Consider the following 14528-nt stretch of genomic DNA (forward strand, 5'->3'; position numbering starts at 1 on the left):
CTAAGTCTTTCATGATGCTTCTGTACTTGACTGGAACCTTTTGCTCAGCCTGTTGCTGCTGAGCAGGATGCCCAATGTCACCCATTTGGGCTGGTAAAGGCTCTGGGCTAGCTCGTTTTGGCAGCTGTTAGTCTGATGCTTGTAAGCCCCTTTTGCTTTGGTTTGCAGAGCCCCTGTTGCAGATGGGGCACTGAGCCATCCCAAAATCTCTGAGCTGCTGTAATCCTGCTTGGAATAACTGAGGAAGTGTACTGCTGACTTACTGCAAATAGAAAGTGGAGCCAGCACAAAATGGGATTGCAGTAAGTGTACAGCAGGGTCTCACAGAGCAGCACTTACACTTTCCCTTGCAGATGCTGGTTGTTTAAGATTAGACAGAAGGGGCACAAATTCTCCCTGTAGACTCCAATTTACTCAGATGACTCAGAGAAGGAGCAGGATTTAGTGTAACAGGCTGACTTGTGTCAGGCTGGCTCCAACCTTGGACATATAAGCATATCAACCATCACTTGTCCATGCCCCATCCCTGGAAGTGTCCAATGCCGAGACGGATGGGGCCCTGAGCAACCTGCTGTAGCAGAAGGTGTCCCTGCCCATGGCAAAAGGGTTGAAACTGGATGTTCTTGAAAGTCCCTTCCTTAAATCATTTAACCCTTAAACTATTGTGTTCTTATGAGATGGTTCTTCCATGCTCCTGAGGGTGCTGGGCTCCTCTGTGTGGTGCACTGCCATGCTAAGGCTGCTGCTGTCACCAGTGTCCCTGCTCCTCACTTGCAAGGGAGGGTCTCTGTGCTGCAGCCTGCAATAGTAGGAAATGCTACACCAGTCCCTGGAGGGGGAGCATCCACTCAGGACACGTCAGTCACAGTGGTGTGGGGCCTGGTAAGAGCAAGGTGGCACTAAGGACGTCCTTCCTTGGGAATAACTCCTGCCTTAAGTTGGGTCCTTTTCCACGTGCTTGACTTATGATGCGGTACTGATGGGAAGAGTTCCTCTCTCCTTTTAAGCAGCTTTCATGAGCTGCGGGTGGGCTCCTTGGCATTGCCTTCAGTTACTACTTGGGTTTTCTTCTTCTTTTTTTCCCCTTTTCAAAATTTTTTGGCAACTTGTAGCAGATTCAATCTAACCTCCCGTTTCAAGCATCTCTGATAACCAGGTCTATGGTTTTAAATCCTGCTCCACTGAAATCAGCCATTTCCTCATTGCCATCCCCATCTATGACACCTGTTTTACTCTGAGTGCATATGTTACCCCATGTGTTGCACCAGAACTGCAGTTTTTAGCATTTGGCTGTTCTCTGGGCTATGTAGAAGTAATGTCTTTTCGATAAGCATAACCATGCTGATTTATTTATGTCATGTTGCTGCAGTTGATGCAGATTCAAGCATGTGTAACAGTTGCTTACACTCTCTACCATAACAGAATTATTCAATTAAACAACGGCTGATTAAGTTGTAGCCCTTGACAGAGGAGAAACAGAGCAATTCTCAGGACTCTTCTTGATAGAATGAGACTTGCTAATGCTTCTATATTTTAAGACAGTAAAACCAGTGCATTACTATTTCAAAGTCATGAAAACCACACACTCCCTAGGCTGATAAAACACAGATTTTTCAAGAGAAGGCTCCATACTGGATATTGCTTCCATTTACTATGTGTTATACAAATAGTCTATCATCTCATGTGGTTGGAAGGAAAACAAAAGAGATTAAGCATTCCAGCATCATAGTTGGGAATGTTTATCAGCATGTGTTTTAAATGGATATATTACTCACTTTGAATTTCCTGCTAACAAAAAACTTCTCCATCCCCCACATTTCCACACGTATTCTGTTTTTATGTTAAAAAATAAATGTCTTGTGAACATCTAAAGATATTTAGGGAGGAATTTTTATTTTCCCTGCCCTTTATAAGCATTCCAACTGCTCACAGGAAACTCATTTTAAAATAATTTGAATAACTTATGCTTTAATTTTCTAATGTTTTGACATCTTGAATTTACAAAAGTATCTTAGAATGTATGAACTGATGGTGTGAAAATTTCATTTCTAACAAGAAACTGAATTTCAGGATGGCAATTCTAAATAAAGGATCTGTTGTCGATCCAAACCTGATTCTTGTCTCCCACCATTTCTTCAGGCTGGGATTAAACAAGACACTTGTGTTCAGTTCATCAATTTGGCTGAAACACATATGTCTACTATTTTTATAGTGGCAGAGTTACCTGAGTATATCTGTCTAAATTGCAAGTGAGATTTATCTAGAGCTCTAAACTAAGCCAAGACATTCTGCAAAACATTTTGTGAGGTACTTAGCTGCTGGCAGGTGTTGAACCATGACAGATACATACCTAATCTCTTTACCAGAAAACATTGCTGTTAAGAAACCTGTTGCCTATATGAGAATTCAACATTTTGGTGAATCATTAGGCAGCCTAAAATGTTTATTTGAGTAGAGGACTGCATTTCAATTTGCCAGTGAAATGAAGAGAGCTCTTATGGACGGTGTCAGGAGTGAAACCAGAGGTAGCCACAGCTAAAAGCAGCCCAATGCTGCTCACCAGTCCTGGTAGAACTGCAACATTCTGTGATTCCTCTTTTTGCCTACATTTGACAACCCAAAATAGCAAGGACAAGTACAATAGAAACTCAGTGACTTGTTTCTTTGTTTTCCATCTTCAATAGTGCCTTCTTGGTGGCATCAGAGATGAAACAACCTGCAGGTTTGTTGGCTTTTTTTGCTCTTTAGATAACTCCTGAGGCTCATTATGTGCTGTGCTGGCAGCAGACACACAAGCAAGCAACGCCTAAAAAGTTGTTGACCTTCAACAGCTCATGTAACCCTGTCCTGTCTTCCCAGATTGTCAGTGACAAGCATGTACCAGCCAAATGGCTACTGAGACACAGCACTGCTGCAGCATTACAAGCTTGCTGATCCCACAACTATGCTACAGCTTCTGTTCAGGTTTTCCTCTCTGCATGCCAGAGGGGAGGCAGTATATCCCTGCAGAGTACACTGCTGGGAAAGCATCCTCACCTTTCCTTTGCGTATTGGACCCAAGCAGTACTCTAAAGAGTGCAAGTACTTCATTAAGGTGCCTGCACTAACTCTGGTTTAATCGTCTAAAAGAAACAACTTCCTTCCACAGCTTGCTCGTGGTGAGAGATGATGAGAGATGCAGCCTCAGCACTTGTCCTTATTTCAATGCTGCTGCTCCAGATGCTTGTACACATTGCAAAGACAGACACAAGGACAAGAACAAGCCTCGAGGTAGCCTGTAGTGTGAATTACATTAGCAGTGCCAGCAAGTTTAAGTTTCCAAAACCCAAAGAGCTGCTACTACCATCATCCTATGCTGTATTATCATAATGAGGTAATAAGCAGTGCCAGAGTTTACTTGTTCTCATTTTAAGTTTCTCATTTGAAATAGAATGTTATCAGCTGTCTAGTGTCACTTGTGTCTTTAAATATACTGCAGGGAGGTCTTGTAAGTTACTTTGTGTAATATTGAATGTGATGAGTCTGAAAGACAGTGAACTAAATTAACACATCAGTGCCTCACATGCAGAAAGAGGTTCTGTTTAAGCTGAAGGATGGATCTCCTGTTGGAGGACAAGTGTTCAAGGCTCTTTTCCACAGCAGGCTACTTGCATGGTTTGGAAATATCACTCAGAGGCAGATACTTGCATCCTTTCATCATTGCATACTGGAGCCTATAATCTTCTCAATTTAAAGAAAATAAAAATCTGTTCTTTGCACACTTTGTCTGTGGCTGTATCTCTGTCTTTTTTTCACAGAGGTAGATAGTCATGCTCTGTACCCAAGGCATGACAGAGGGAAGTACATTAAGGGGTCATATGATACCAATTTAATGGAACTCTATAAGCATTTCAAATAGTGGTTTCTATTAGGCTCTGAGACCAAACTGTGTTTCTTTAAAATGAGTTTTGACTGTAAAGTCAGTGAATTAAAAACCTGCTATACTCCTCAGAGAGACCAAAAGTATTTTCCAGGAATGAGGGAGGAAGTGTAGTCTGTGGTGTCGCAGAAGTATCATATTATCTCATTAGGGATTTATCCTTATGGAGTTGACTCCAGTGACTTTTATGTGCCTTTGCAACAGTTTTGTGTGAGACCCTGCCACAGGTTTCTGTGCTCCTCCAAGGTGTGAAGGGACCTGCACTTCACCCTGTACCAAGCCACCTTTCTGCAAAGTCTTTAGCAGCTCCAAGTCTTGCCAGAACTGAAAGTCATGTTCTGAAGTCCTACTACTTTAGATATGGCTGATTTAGCTTTTGGCAACAAAATGGGAGCTGTATGGTATCGTCTCAGCCTGCTCTCAAGCAGGTCAGGCAGGATCATGCCAAATCTTATGAGTGATGAACAAAATGCCGTCTGAGGCTGTGTGATGGTATTAAATCATCTGATGTGATGGTGAAACTTGAATGCTGAACATTCACTTTTTAATTGCCATTTTTACTTCAGCTATATATCCTCAGCAGAACCAAACTTGTCATATACTTAGGTAAATCTGCTACCATAAAAATAATAGAACTCTGTTCCAGCAAAACTGATAAATAAAGTGAACACAAGCTTTATTTGTAATCCCAGCCTGGAGAAATGGTGGGAAACAAGAAGGGAAAAAAGAAAAATTAATATTCAGAAATCATAGACTGAAACTTCTTTGTGCAGAGGCAGGTGAAGGAAACCTCACAGACTGGGATTTTTGACATTGGTTTAGTTTGCATCTCTTTTCATACTCTCCTCAAATAAGTTTTCTATCTCACTGCAATGTAATTTAAAAAGAATAACAATGAAAAAAAAAGACAGAGAAACAACAACGAAGGAAAAAAGACAGAGATACAGCCACAGACAAAGTATGCAAAAGTCCCTTTTAAAAGTAGTATTTTGTCTTCACTACCTCTATCTAACTAAAATGTAGACAAAAGACTAACTAGGGGAAAAACACATGCCTCTATTTTCTGAATGATCCAGCAATCCAGCCAGATCCTTTCTAGCAGTATAACTCCCCCTTCCAAACTTCAATGCCATTTTACCTGATTGTGTGTGCCTTTCTCAGATCTCCAGGGTTTCCCTCTGTCTCTATGTTTAGAGTGAAAGCTAAATGGTAGAAAATTTCTAGTGTGCTTAGACTTTTCTGCTTTGGAGTATCTAGAAATGGTAAATAGAAATTCTGGCTTCTGAAATGAAACAATAATGGTATATTCTTCCATGAAAGATCTTTTTCCTGTGGCTGTGATAATCTATTTATCCCCTCACATTGTGCCTGCACATGCCGTGGATCTTGTTCCCTGTTTGTAAGACCAAACTTAAAATCAGTAAGTAAGTGACCTGGCTAAAGCATTACATTATTGCTAATGACAGTCTTGGAGAGGTGATAGAGAAACCTTTTTTTTTTAATTATTATTCCCTAGAATTAAAAATGCCCCCCCCCCCCCCCCCAGTCTATACTTTTATTCACTACTAAGATTTTACTAGTCAGCTAGCAGTGAGCATTGTATTTTGTGTGGGTTTTGTACAGAAAGAAAAACTGTTAAGCATTATCAAAGGCTGTTCTTCCAACTGAAATCCAATAAGATTTATCATTCTGTCACCTCCTTTACTCGTAATAAAACCCGTTGTTTAATTGAAGTCATATTGCTACTTCTGCATAAACTGTTTTGGCTGTTATGAAAATTGCAGCAATCCATAACATCTGTATTTCAGACTACAGACCCAAAACTATGTCAACAGTTACCTAATAGGATGTTTCTAAGTGCACTATTGCTCACTGCTGGACAGCATCAGTCCTTGAAAACGCTCTTAAAAATGTATCTAAACAATACAGGTTAATAAATCTGGGCTACAGTCTTTTGCAGTAGATCAGCTGATATGTCAACAGTTGGGGAGTTCAGTAAATCAGTCCAGCCAAGCAAGCCAGGTTAATGCAAGGATTCAAAATACTTTGCTAGCCAGGGAAAACTGAGCCAGAACTGGGTTACAGTATGATCACGTCAGCAGCTTCTCCAGAGTCCTGAGGATTTTGTAACAAACAGCAGCATAACTGAAGTACAATTAGGGCATTTGCCTGTCCTCAGACTGGTCCAAACAGTATCTACACTCACAATGAACATACACTGCCTCCCTCCTAGGTTTGAGGGTATTCTGAGGGTTCAGGCAGAAATTAACTTTCCTCTGGAAAATTTATATAAATATCGTAGCACTTCTATGCTTAAAAAACCCAAGTCAAACCAAACCACATATTTCTAAACCAAAATCTGAATTTTCCATGCCAAAAATGTATGGCTAACTATGCCATCTTAACATATATTCAGGGATATCACCTCTCAAATACAGGGACTAATGATTCTTTCTTAATAAACATTAACAATTTTTCTAAATTATTTAATTTGAATTAGTTAATTGCTTCTTAATAAACATGTGTGACAGCCCATCTCTTCCTGCAACATGCAGGCAGCTGTATACTGGCAAGTAGAGGCAGTTCCTGGTGCTTGTCAAGGACAGTGGAGGAAGCACTAGATGGCAGGACACCAGAGAGGAAGGCTAGAAGGAAGAGACTGTATTGGAGGAAAATGCACAAGCATCCTGTGACAGGATGTGCAAATGATAGCCAAGAGGCAGCCTGGAAATCCTGAGAAACAATCAGGGCCAGCTCAGAGAGACTGAAGAGCCAGTCAAAGCACAAACCCCATCACCCCTATGACCCCCATCGCCTGTGGGTATCACCAGGAAAGGCTCAGCTCTTTACCAGCTGCCTGTACTAACAGCAATCACAGGCGGTGCACAGGGGTTGAATCTCTCAGTCGTTCTCCAACATTGGGGTGCTAGACTAACTTGCCTAGCTTGAATTTTAAACAAAGGTTTCTGACTCTTGACTCCACCCCTGCACAATTTGCTCAACAAATAGTTTTAAGTAATAAAACTGCAAAAATAATGACTTGCAAAGACAGAGGCAGCTTTCTCTGCTTAGTAATTTATATGCTAGAAAATCACTTCTTGCTGCTGTTATTAAAAAATCCAGCTCAACTGATGAAAGTTCATGTTTCACATCTTTTTTGGCAACACAGGAACAAGCTATAATTTTACTTATTAAACACAAACTGTTATAATTTTGTCATTCAAAAGACTTTGCAGTAAATTAATCAGCAGAATAATTACTAGCCTGCTTTGATTTAAATCAATCTAAGGAGTAACCAAAAGCTTTTTAAAGTTGCCTTTTTTTTTCCCCCAGAGCATACTTCAGATGACAGAATAAATATTTACTAAGAATATTTTAAAAAGCATGTTTCCCCTCTCAGAATAAAAGAAACCCCTGTCAGATCTTCATGAAGATTCCATGCCCCGGTAAATAACACACAACTTCCTTTTCCCTTACACCTCCATGGAAGGTTTTAGCATAGAAAATAACAGACAGGATGTCTTCAGCTCTGTCTATGACTAGAATCTGCATCAGTACCAGGTAACTCTGCTCACATGTATCTCATAAATCTTGCTGGAAGTCACAGGAGAAGGAGCAGAAGCACATGCCCATGGAGGACTGAAAGGAAAGATCCATGCAAATGTCAGCACCAGCTGAGCCACCTGCTCACCACTTCCTGTGGTGCCTAATTCAACCCCATGCCAATCCAGGCGCTTTTACAACGGATTTTTGCCAGGTGTGTGCTAGCAGTTTAACAGCAAAAAATACCACAGTGATGTTCGTACTGTCAGTGCACTGGTTGCCACTGACAGGAGGAAAGACATTGCCACCTGGATGTCTTTCTTGCTCAAGAGAACAAGCACAAGCACCTTCTGCTTCTCCAGTTTCAAGACTCTTACATGGCAAATTATTCTTTTTTTTTTATTTATTTTCTTCTTTTCTTTTAAATTAGCCTTACTTATTACAGAATTTTGCAGGCTTACTAAATGCAATTGTATGTAGTGATAGTTATAGTCCATGTTGCAATGTACTGTAATGTAAGTAAATTTGTAGTTAAGCACTTTAAAACATGGAACCACAAGAAAAATTTTAATTGCAACAGAAAGATTTCTGTCTGCCTACACATTGTGTTTGTTTAATGTCAATTTCTCTTCCCGTGGTAGAGAAACACCACATCCATATTTAAAATCAGAAGTATTGACAAAATCTACTGAGTGCATAAAGCTGTTTTGACAAAACATGAGTGCCTGCCATGCTGCAGCTACTAAAATGAAACAGCTCATCAATTTACCAAAACTCTGCCTACAGACAAGGTAGGCTTCAGGAAACCTGATGCTTTCCTCATGCAGGAAGAAATCCTCACCATGCTGAACTCAGTGAGAAACTGCTGCTGATTTCAGCACAGCCAACTGCTACAAGACTGACAGGGCTATCATTATGCTTTAAAATTAAGCTTAGGCACATGCATTCATGAATATGAACTGTAACAGAAGAAAGGCTTAATGCAACAGTTATAAGGGAACTGAAAAATCCAGAAAGAAGATGATGCAGTTCAATATTAATCTCACAAAAAACCTAATCTGAAGAGAGATCAAACATTTAAAGGTGTTTTTTTTTTCCTTTAGCAAAAATCTCACATTTTTCCTTTGTCAAAATCTCACATTTTTTAGGCTGTCTGTCACAGAGTACTGTCAGAAATGGAGACAGAATCTGCTGGTTGAATGACAATGTGGTTGCTCAAGGACTGAACCGGTATTTATTTTGAAATTACACATAAATTATTAATTACCTCCTTAAAAGTATAAGCAAGCCTTTGGCTTCATAGCATTTCTATAATCTTTCACAGTATAAAATGAAACAGTTTGTGATATCTGTAATTACTTACCAAAATAAAGAAATTTTTTGTAAGTTTTGTTTGTAAATATTTTATTAAAAAATCTTTTAATGCTATTAGTTAATACACATGTAATAATACTTTGATAAAGTATCATGTAGTAATATGCATTTTGGATTCAGGAATGTAATGGTTTTAACTAAATCGTCAGAGCTCTGTTCTGCTCCAGTCTCTTCTAAACTGTCATTTTTTTTCCAGAATTTAAACAAACTCATTCTTTGTCAAGGTACGTCATCCTTAAGGCCTTGCAAACGTTTTAGTAATTGAACCAAAACAAAGAGAGAGCTCGGCTTTCTTTCTGAAGACCACGTTGCTTTTGAGCTTAAAAAGGTGCCTGCAGCTTTCAAGCAGTTAGTGGCAAATCAGCAAGAAAGAAATCAGAGGAGAAGAAGGGGCACTTAAAAATCAAAACAGTAAAGTGCACAGCTATACCATCCAAAATTGTATTAATCTGATCCAAAGAACTTGCTGGACTGTGGATATTTAATACAATTTGGCTTGCATGAAACATACAATCACGATTGGACAGAAAGGATTTTCTTTTTTCTTCCTGAAGTCATCTACAGGATCTATGGAATTCAATTTTCAAGGGTAACATAGTGCAGCTCTTTGGATATTGATTGGTTTCCTAAGTCCACAAGGAGATGAAGAAGCGGGGAAGGTGTGGAGGGATGCAAGGTGTCCTCTTGCCATCTGTGTTTTATTTAGATGCCTGTACTCTCCAGTTCCCCATCCTCCAGTCCTAATGCAGCATGTGACCTTGAAATCATAAAGAGTTTTTCTTTATTTGTGTACTGTCTTTGAGTTTGCTGTGATTGCTCTCCTGTTTGTTCTCTGCTGGTAGCCTTAAGGGGGTCCATTTGCTCAACTGGTTCCTCCTCACAGTCCTGAATTTTACTGGCTGCGGTGTTGGCAACTGACTCCAAGGAGGTGCCTGCCTCCTCCAAGTGGCTGTAGCCCTTATTGCTGCTGGAAGGCTCAGGCTGGGAGCTCTGGGAGTCCGTCCTGGTGATGGCAGGAGGAGCTGAAGGGGGTGATCCCCCCAGATCTAGAGATTTGGAGTAGCTAGGAGATGCCTTTACCAAGAGGCTGGATTCCAGGACCCTCCTGACAGCTGGTGACCGAGGTGGCTCAGGGGAAAGGGGACGCCTGGAATCGGGCAAGCAGCTGGTGCTCTGCCGCCTGAGAACCAGCTTGTGCCTCCTTGTCCCACAGCCTCCCTTGATGTGGCTGCTGCTGAGGTCAGTTAGGCTCAGTTCAAACTCTCCCCGTGGGATCTCCTGGGCTCCCCGCTCACCAGGTGGTCTCTGCCAGCCTCCCCCTCCACTGCTGGTCCCCAAGGGCAGGAGGGTGAAGGTGCTCAGCGAAGAGCCGATGATGGAGCTGGCCGTGCTGCACCGCTCACAGCTCCCCGGTGGGCTGCAGGGTGGGCTGGTGACAGGGTGGCCAGCAAGGGCAGCATGCTCCTGGCAGATGCTGTACACAGCCTCAGCCAGGCTGGGTGGCTGTGGTGGGCCGCAGAAGGAGGAGCGCCGCGGTGAGGACACCAGGTCTGGTGGGGAAAGGGAGACACCCAGTCCTGGTGGCCAGGAGCTCTTGGCCAGCATGGCTGCAGCACCCAGGCCTTCCCCACCTGGCTTTAGCTCCAGGCCCCTGGACTGCACGTAGTTGACAAAGCCATTGAGAGGGGCCGAGGCCGGGGTGCCTCCATCCTTGGCCCGCAGGCTGTGGGCATCAATGACGGTGGAGTAGAGGTCACGCAGGTTGATGATCTTGGTCTTCTTGTCACGGTTTTCGTGCAACACTGCATTGGCGCAGATGAAGAGGAAGATGCCGATACCCATGATCAGAGGGCCCAGCACCTTCAGCTTGTCCGAATGCAAGTAGCTCGAGAAAAGACGGAAAAGGAAACCCGCTGAGGCCTGGGGGGATGAGGAAGTAGGGGAGGACCCACCGGTGGAAGCAGCGGTGGAGGTGTTGGCTCCAGGGGGTGACTCCTGGTGGATCCCTGCTTGCACCCTTTCCTGGCTCTGGGAGCGGTTTGTGTGGGTGCCACCCTGTGGTGCTGGGTTCCGGCCCTTGCCAAAGCTGCTTTCTCTGTACACCTGGCTGGGCTTTGGCCAGTAGCCCATCACAGCCAAGGCGATGCCCACCAGCAGTACCAGGATGCCACAGAGGGCAATGAACCCTGAGAGGGAGCACAGCTTCAGCTTGCCTTTCACCACCACCACGTCATTCTTGCGCTTCTTTTTGGCCTTGCGTTTGCGTTTGGGGAATTGGCTCTGGGGTTTCAAGGGGTCCTGTTTCCTGGCCGAGATCCTCAGGAGGCCTCCAGTGGCAATCATGGCTGGCTACCAGCGCACGGCCCCCCACAGCCACTCCAGCTCCTGCAGTGAAGGAAGAAGAGAAAAGGATGAGAACCAAGGACAGACCTGCAGCACAAGAGATGTCTCCACTTGCTCTTCCTCCTTCAAAGTCCTGGTAATTAAAACCCCGTACAAGTGGGATGGAGGTTGACACCAACAGGCAGATCTCCCTTGCCCACACAGCTCCTGCGTATGAGAAAGAAACAGGCAGACCAACAACAAAGTTGTGTCCCACTACTTGCCAAACAGCTAATTAATTACTTTATACTCCAGGTAAATGACAGATCTAGTAGTATCCACTAGGGTAAACAAAAAAAAAAAAAGATCTTGCTCATTTCAGAAGGAGTTTGCAAAGCACCAGAGCTCAGAGGACACCAAGCCCTACTCCCTAATATGTTCTGGGGTTACAGTGCACACTGACTGTGGTTAGCAATGTCATGCAGGATTTGAGGGGATGGGAGAAAAAAAAGCAAGAAGGCAGTATATTTGATCTATAGATACCATTTGTTTCATTACACTACTTACACATTACTGGAGGGAGTGTTAAACATATTACTTGTCTTGCTTAAATGAGTGGGAAAGGAATACTGTGAAGTGCACAAAGGAAACATTTAAACACTCGAAAGTGGTGCCTTGTGAAAGTTTTTTCTAAGCCATTTGCACTTGATCTGCAATATTAGAAATTCATCTCTCGCCTGTGGTCTAGAGGCATCCCTGGTTTGGGAACATCTGCCGTGTTCCAGGTAACTGTTATGTAACACTGACAAATTCAACCCCCTCCCCTTGCCCTCAGAAAGGGGAGATGGCTGGCAGGTAAGAGATGGCAGGTCAAATCCTATTAGAGGAGAAGTGAAACCCCATGAGTCACCCGGGGAAACCCTAACGAGTGCTTGCAGGGGAACTGTCAGAGGACTAAACACTGAGCATTTGTGGCTTTTGTCTTACTGGACCATCAGAAGTCATGTCTCTGTTCCCGTGATCTGAGCTAAACAACACAGTGTGTAGGAGCATTTCTGCACTGTGCAATTCTTTTTGGAACCTATTTCTTCATGCTACCTAGAAGCAGGATCCCCTCCCCCTTTCCTCTTTCTGAGCATCCTATTATTTTTTTCTGTGACAGGGCAAAAGATGACATCACTGAATATAATACGACTCACAAAGTTCAATTAATTGCACTGAAAGGTGATTAAGGAACACCTAGAAAAACCCCCCTTGCTCCTCTTTGACTGTTCAGCCTTTAAATCTCATCTTTTTTCTGTTCTAATGTCTGGATTGCCACATATGCAGTAATATTGTGTCCCACTTACTGTTTGTATTTTCCCCAGAAAAATAAAAGGATGGGTGTTGTCAGCGAGGACGTTGTTAAATTACTCTCCGAGGTACTGCACGCTCAAATAAAGAACAGAGATTTCTCCTTCCTATCGCTGAACTATTTATTAAAAATAGAAAAAAAAAAGGGAAAAAAAGCGCCTTTTGTTGATGCAAAAGTGTAATTATCAGGGCATGCTTTACTGTAATTGCCGATTCTTTGATCTCATTTTCTGCTGCCCCACTAGGCAGCTGCCCGTCTCCTCTCCACGGCGATAACAGATGGCCATCAGCTCCGAGGAACGCTCCCAGTCCGGCATCGCCTGGCACTTAGTTTCGGCGATGCCGAGAGCAGCGCTCGGCAGGCGAAGGAGGGCACGGCTGGGCCACCGGCCATCGCCAGCGGCCGCAGTGCCATGAAACCACCGGGACGGGATCCGCGGGGGCTGGAGCCACATCCCACGCGAACGGACTGCGACCCTCCATCCACCGCCAGCAGCCGGACCCGCAAGCACCACGACGTTGCCCAGCAAAGCCCAAACACCTCTGTAACACCAATAACGGGACCCGGCTTAACTCCTTCCCACGGCTCGCAGGCGGGACCCACCGGGCTCCGGGATGCCCGACAACAGCCCCTGGGGCGCCGCTGGCTCCGGCCGGTCCGGCCGCGCCGCTCCCGCCGCCGCGGAACAGCGCCCAGCCCCGCACGGACGGGGTCGCCGGCGGTCGGGGCTGCCGCTCAAGACGGGGATGCCGCGGTCACTTACCGAGGAGGGCCGGGGAGAAGTCCGGGCGGGAAGCGGGCGAGCCGCCGTGGGGAAGAAACTTTCCAGCCCGAGCGAGCATCCCCGCCCCGCCGCCGCTCACAGCCCCGGGCGGACGGGCGGCGGGGCTGGGCCGAGCGCCGGGGGCTCCTTCGGCCCCGCCGCGGCCGGCCGCCTCCTCAGGCAGCTCCGTGGGAGCGCTGCCCCGTCGCCACGCCGCATCCTCCCCGCCGCGGGGCCGCCCCCCGCAGCAGCGCGCCCGCCCTCCCGGCGGAGCCGCCGCCGCCGCCGCCTGTGCCGCTGCCGCCGCTGCGGGCGGAGCGCGGCTCCGCGGCTGCCGGCCGGACCCGGCACCGTTGCCAAGCGACGGGAGCCGTGACACAGGGAAATTGCGGCAGGGCGGCCGCCGCCCCCGCCACCTGCGCACCTGCGCCCGCCCGCAGCCGCCTCGCCCCGCACCACGGCCGCCCCGCCCGCGCAGGCCCCGCCCCGAGCGCCGCGACACCCCCCGGGCTCCTTTCCACCACTACGGTCCTGGCAGCCTCATCTTCGGGCAGACACCTCGCCCTTGGGGTTTCCCCCACCACCCCACCGCGGCAAGTTTGTCGGAATGCTTGGGGAGAAAGTCAAGAAGCAGGTGAGAAGATGAAGCAAGAGGCTGAAGAAGAAAGTGGCAGCTGAGATCCATCGGTGGTGTCGCCCAGAATCTCTCAGTTTCAGCAGAGAATGGGAAACAATGTTCTCCTTTGAGCTACCTTCTGAAAAGTGATTAAATTGAAGCTATCACCTTAGTGAAACATAATCTAATGTGTCCCGTCACACTCCTGCACTTATTCTTGAGAGGAGATTGCTGCTGATTGCTTTGGTCAAGTCTTACTAGAGGTTCACCATGATCTAGAAAGGCAAATCTAGAGCAGTTTTTTTCAGTAGATGCAGAAACTCATTCTGTGGCTTGGGGCTGCTTCTGAATGTACATAGGAGGGTTTGTTGGGGTGGATAGACTGAAAACCCGAGGTTTTGTACCTTAGAGTTCTCTTGAAGCTGGAGTTTTACCTAGCCTGAGCAAAACCAGCTTTCTTCTACCTCTATGTGACCTCTTGTGTGGAAGACTGTGTGTAAAACAGCCTGGCAGAAAGCAAAGGGCAATAATGAAAATATTTGTCAAATGATGTTTTTGAAAATATGGGTTCCAACTCAGATTAGGAAAATTGTCAGAGAGGTTATGCATATTCAATTAAATTGTATGTATTCCAGCC

At 45.2% G+C, this 14528-nt stretch overlaps 1 protein-coding gene across 1 annotated transcript; it reads right to left on the reverse strand.

The window, feature by feature from the left end:
- Positions 1-6989: 6989 nt before the first annotated feature.
- TMEM200C (transmembrane protein 200C) lies at positions 6990-13476 on the reverse strand. The gene is made up of 2 exons (XM_066183129.1): positions 13276-13476; positions 6990-11221 (listed from the first exon to the last, which is right to left on the reverse strand). Exon 2 carries the CDS (start codon positions 11177-11179, stop codon positions 9539-9541), a length of 1641 nt encoding a protein of 546 aa, XP_066039226.1. The 5' UTR covers positions 11180-11221; positions 13276-13476; the 3' UTR covers positions 6990-9538.
- Between the last annotated feature and the right edge of the window lie 1052 nt (positions 13477-14528).

The sequence above is a fragment of the Chamaea fasciata genome, unplaced genomic scaffold, assembly GCF_029207755.1.
Source record: "Chamaea fasciata isolate MVZ Bird 193981 ecotype frontalis unplaced genomic scaffold, bChaFas1.0.hap1 SCAF_1, whole genome shotgun sequence".
NCBI classification, from domain to species: Eukaryota; Metazoa; Chordata; class Aves; order Passeriformes; family Sylviidae; genus Chamaea; species Chamaea fasciata.

What these genes read in the sequence shown, in the direction of transcription:
- TMEM200C (XM_066183129.1), bottom strand. Translation starts at nt 11,179, where the DNA reads ATGATTGCCACTGGAGGCCTCCTGAGGATCTCGGCCAGGAAACAGGAC.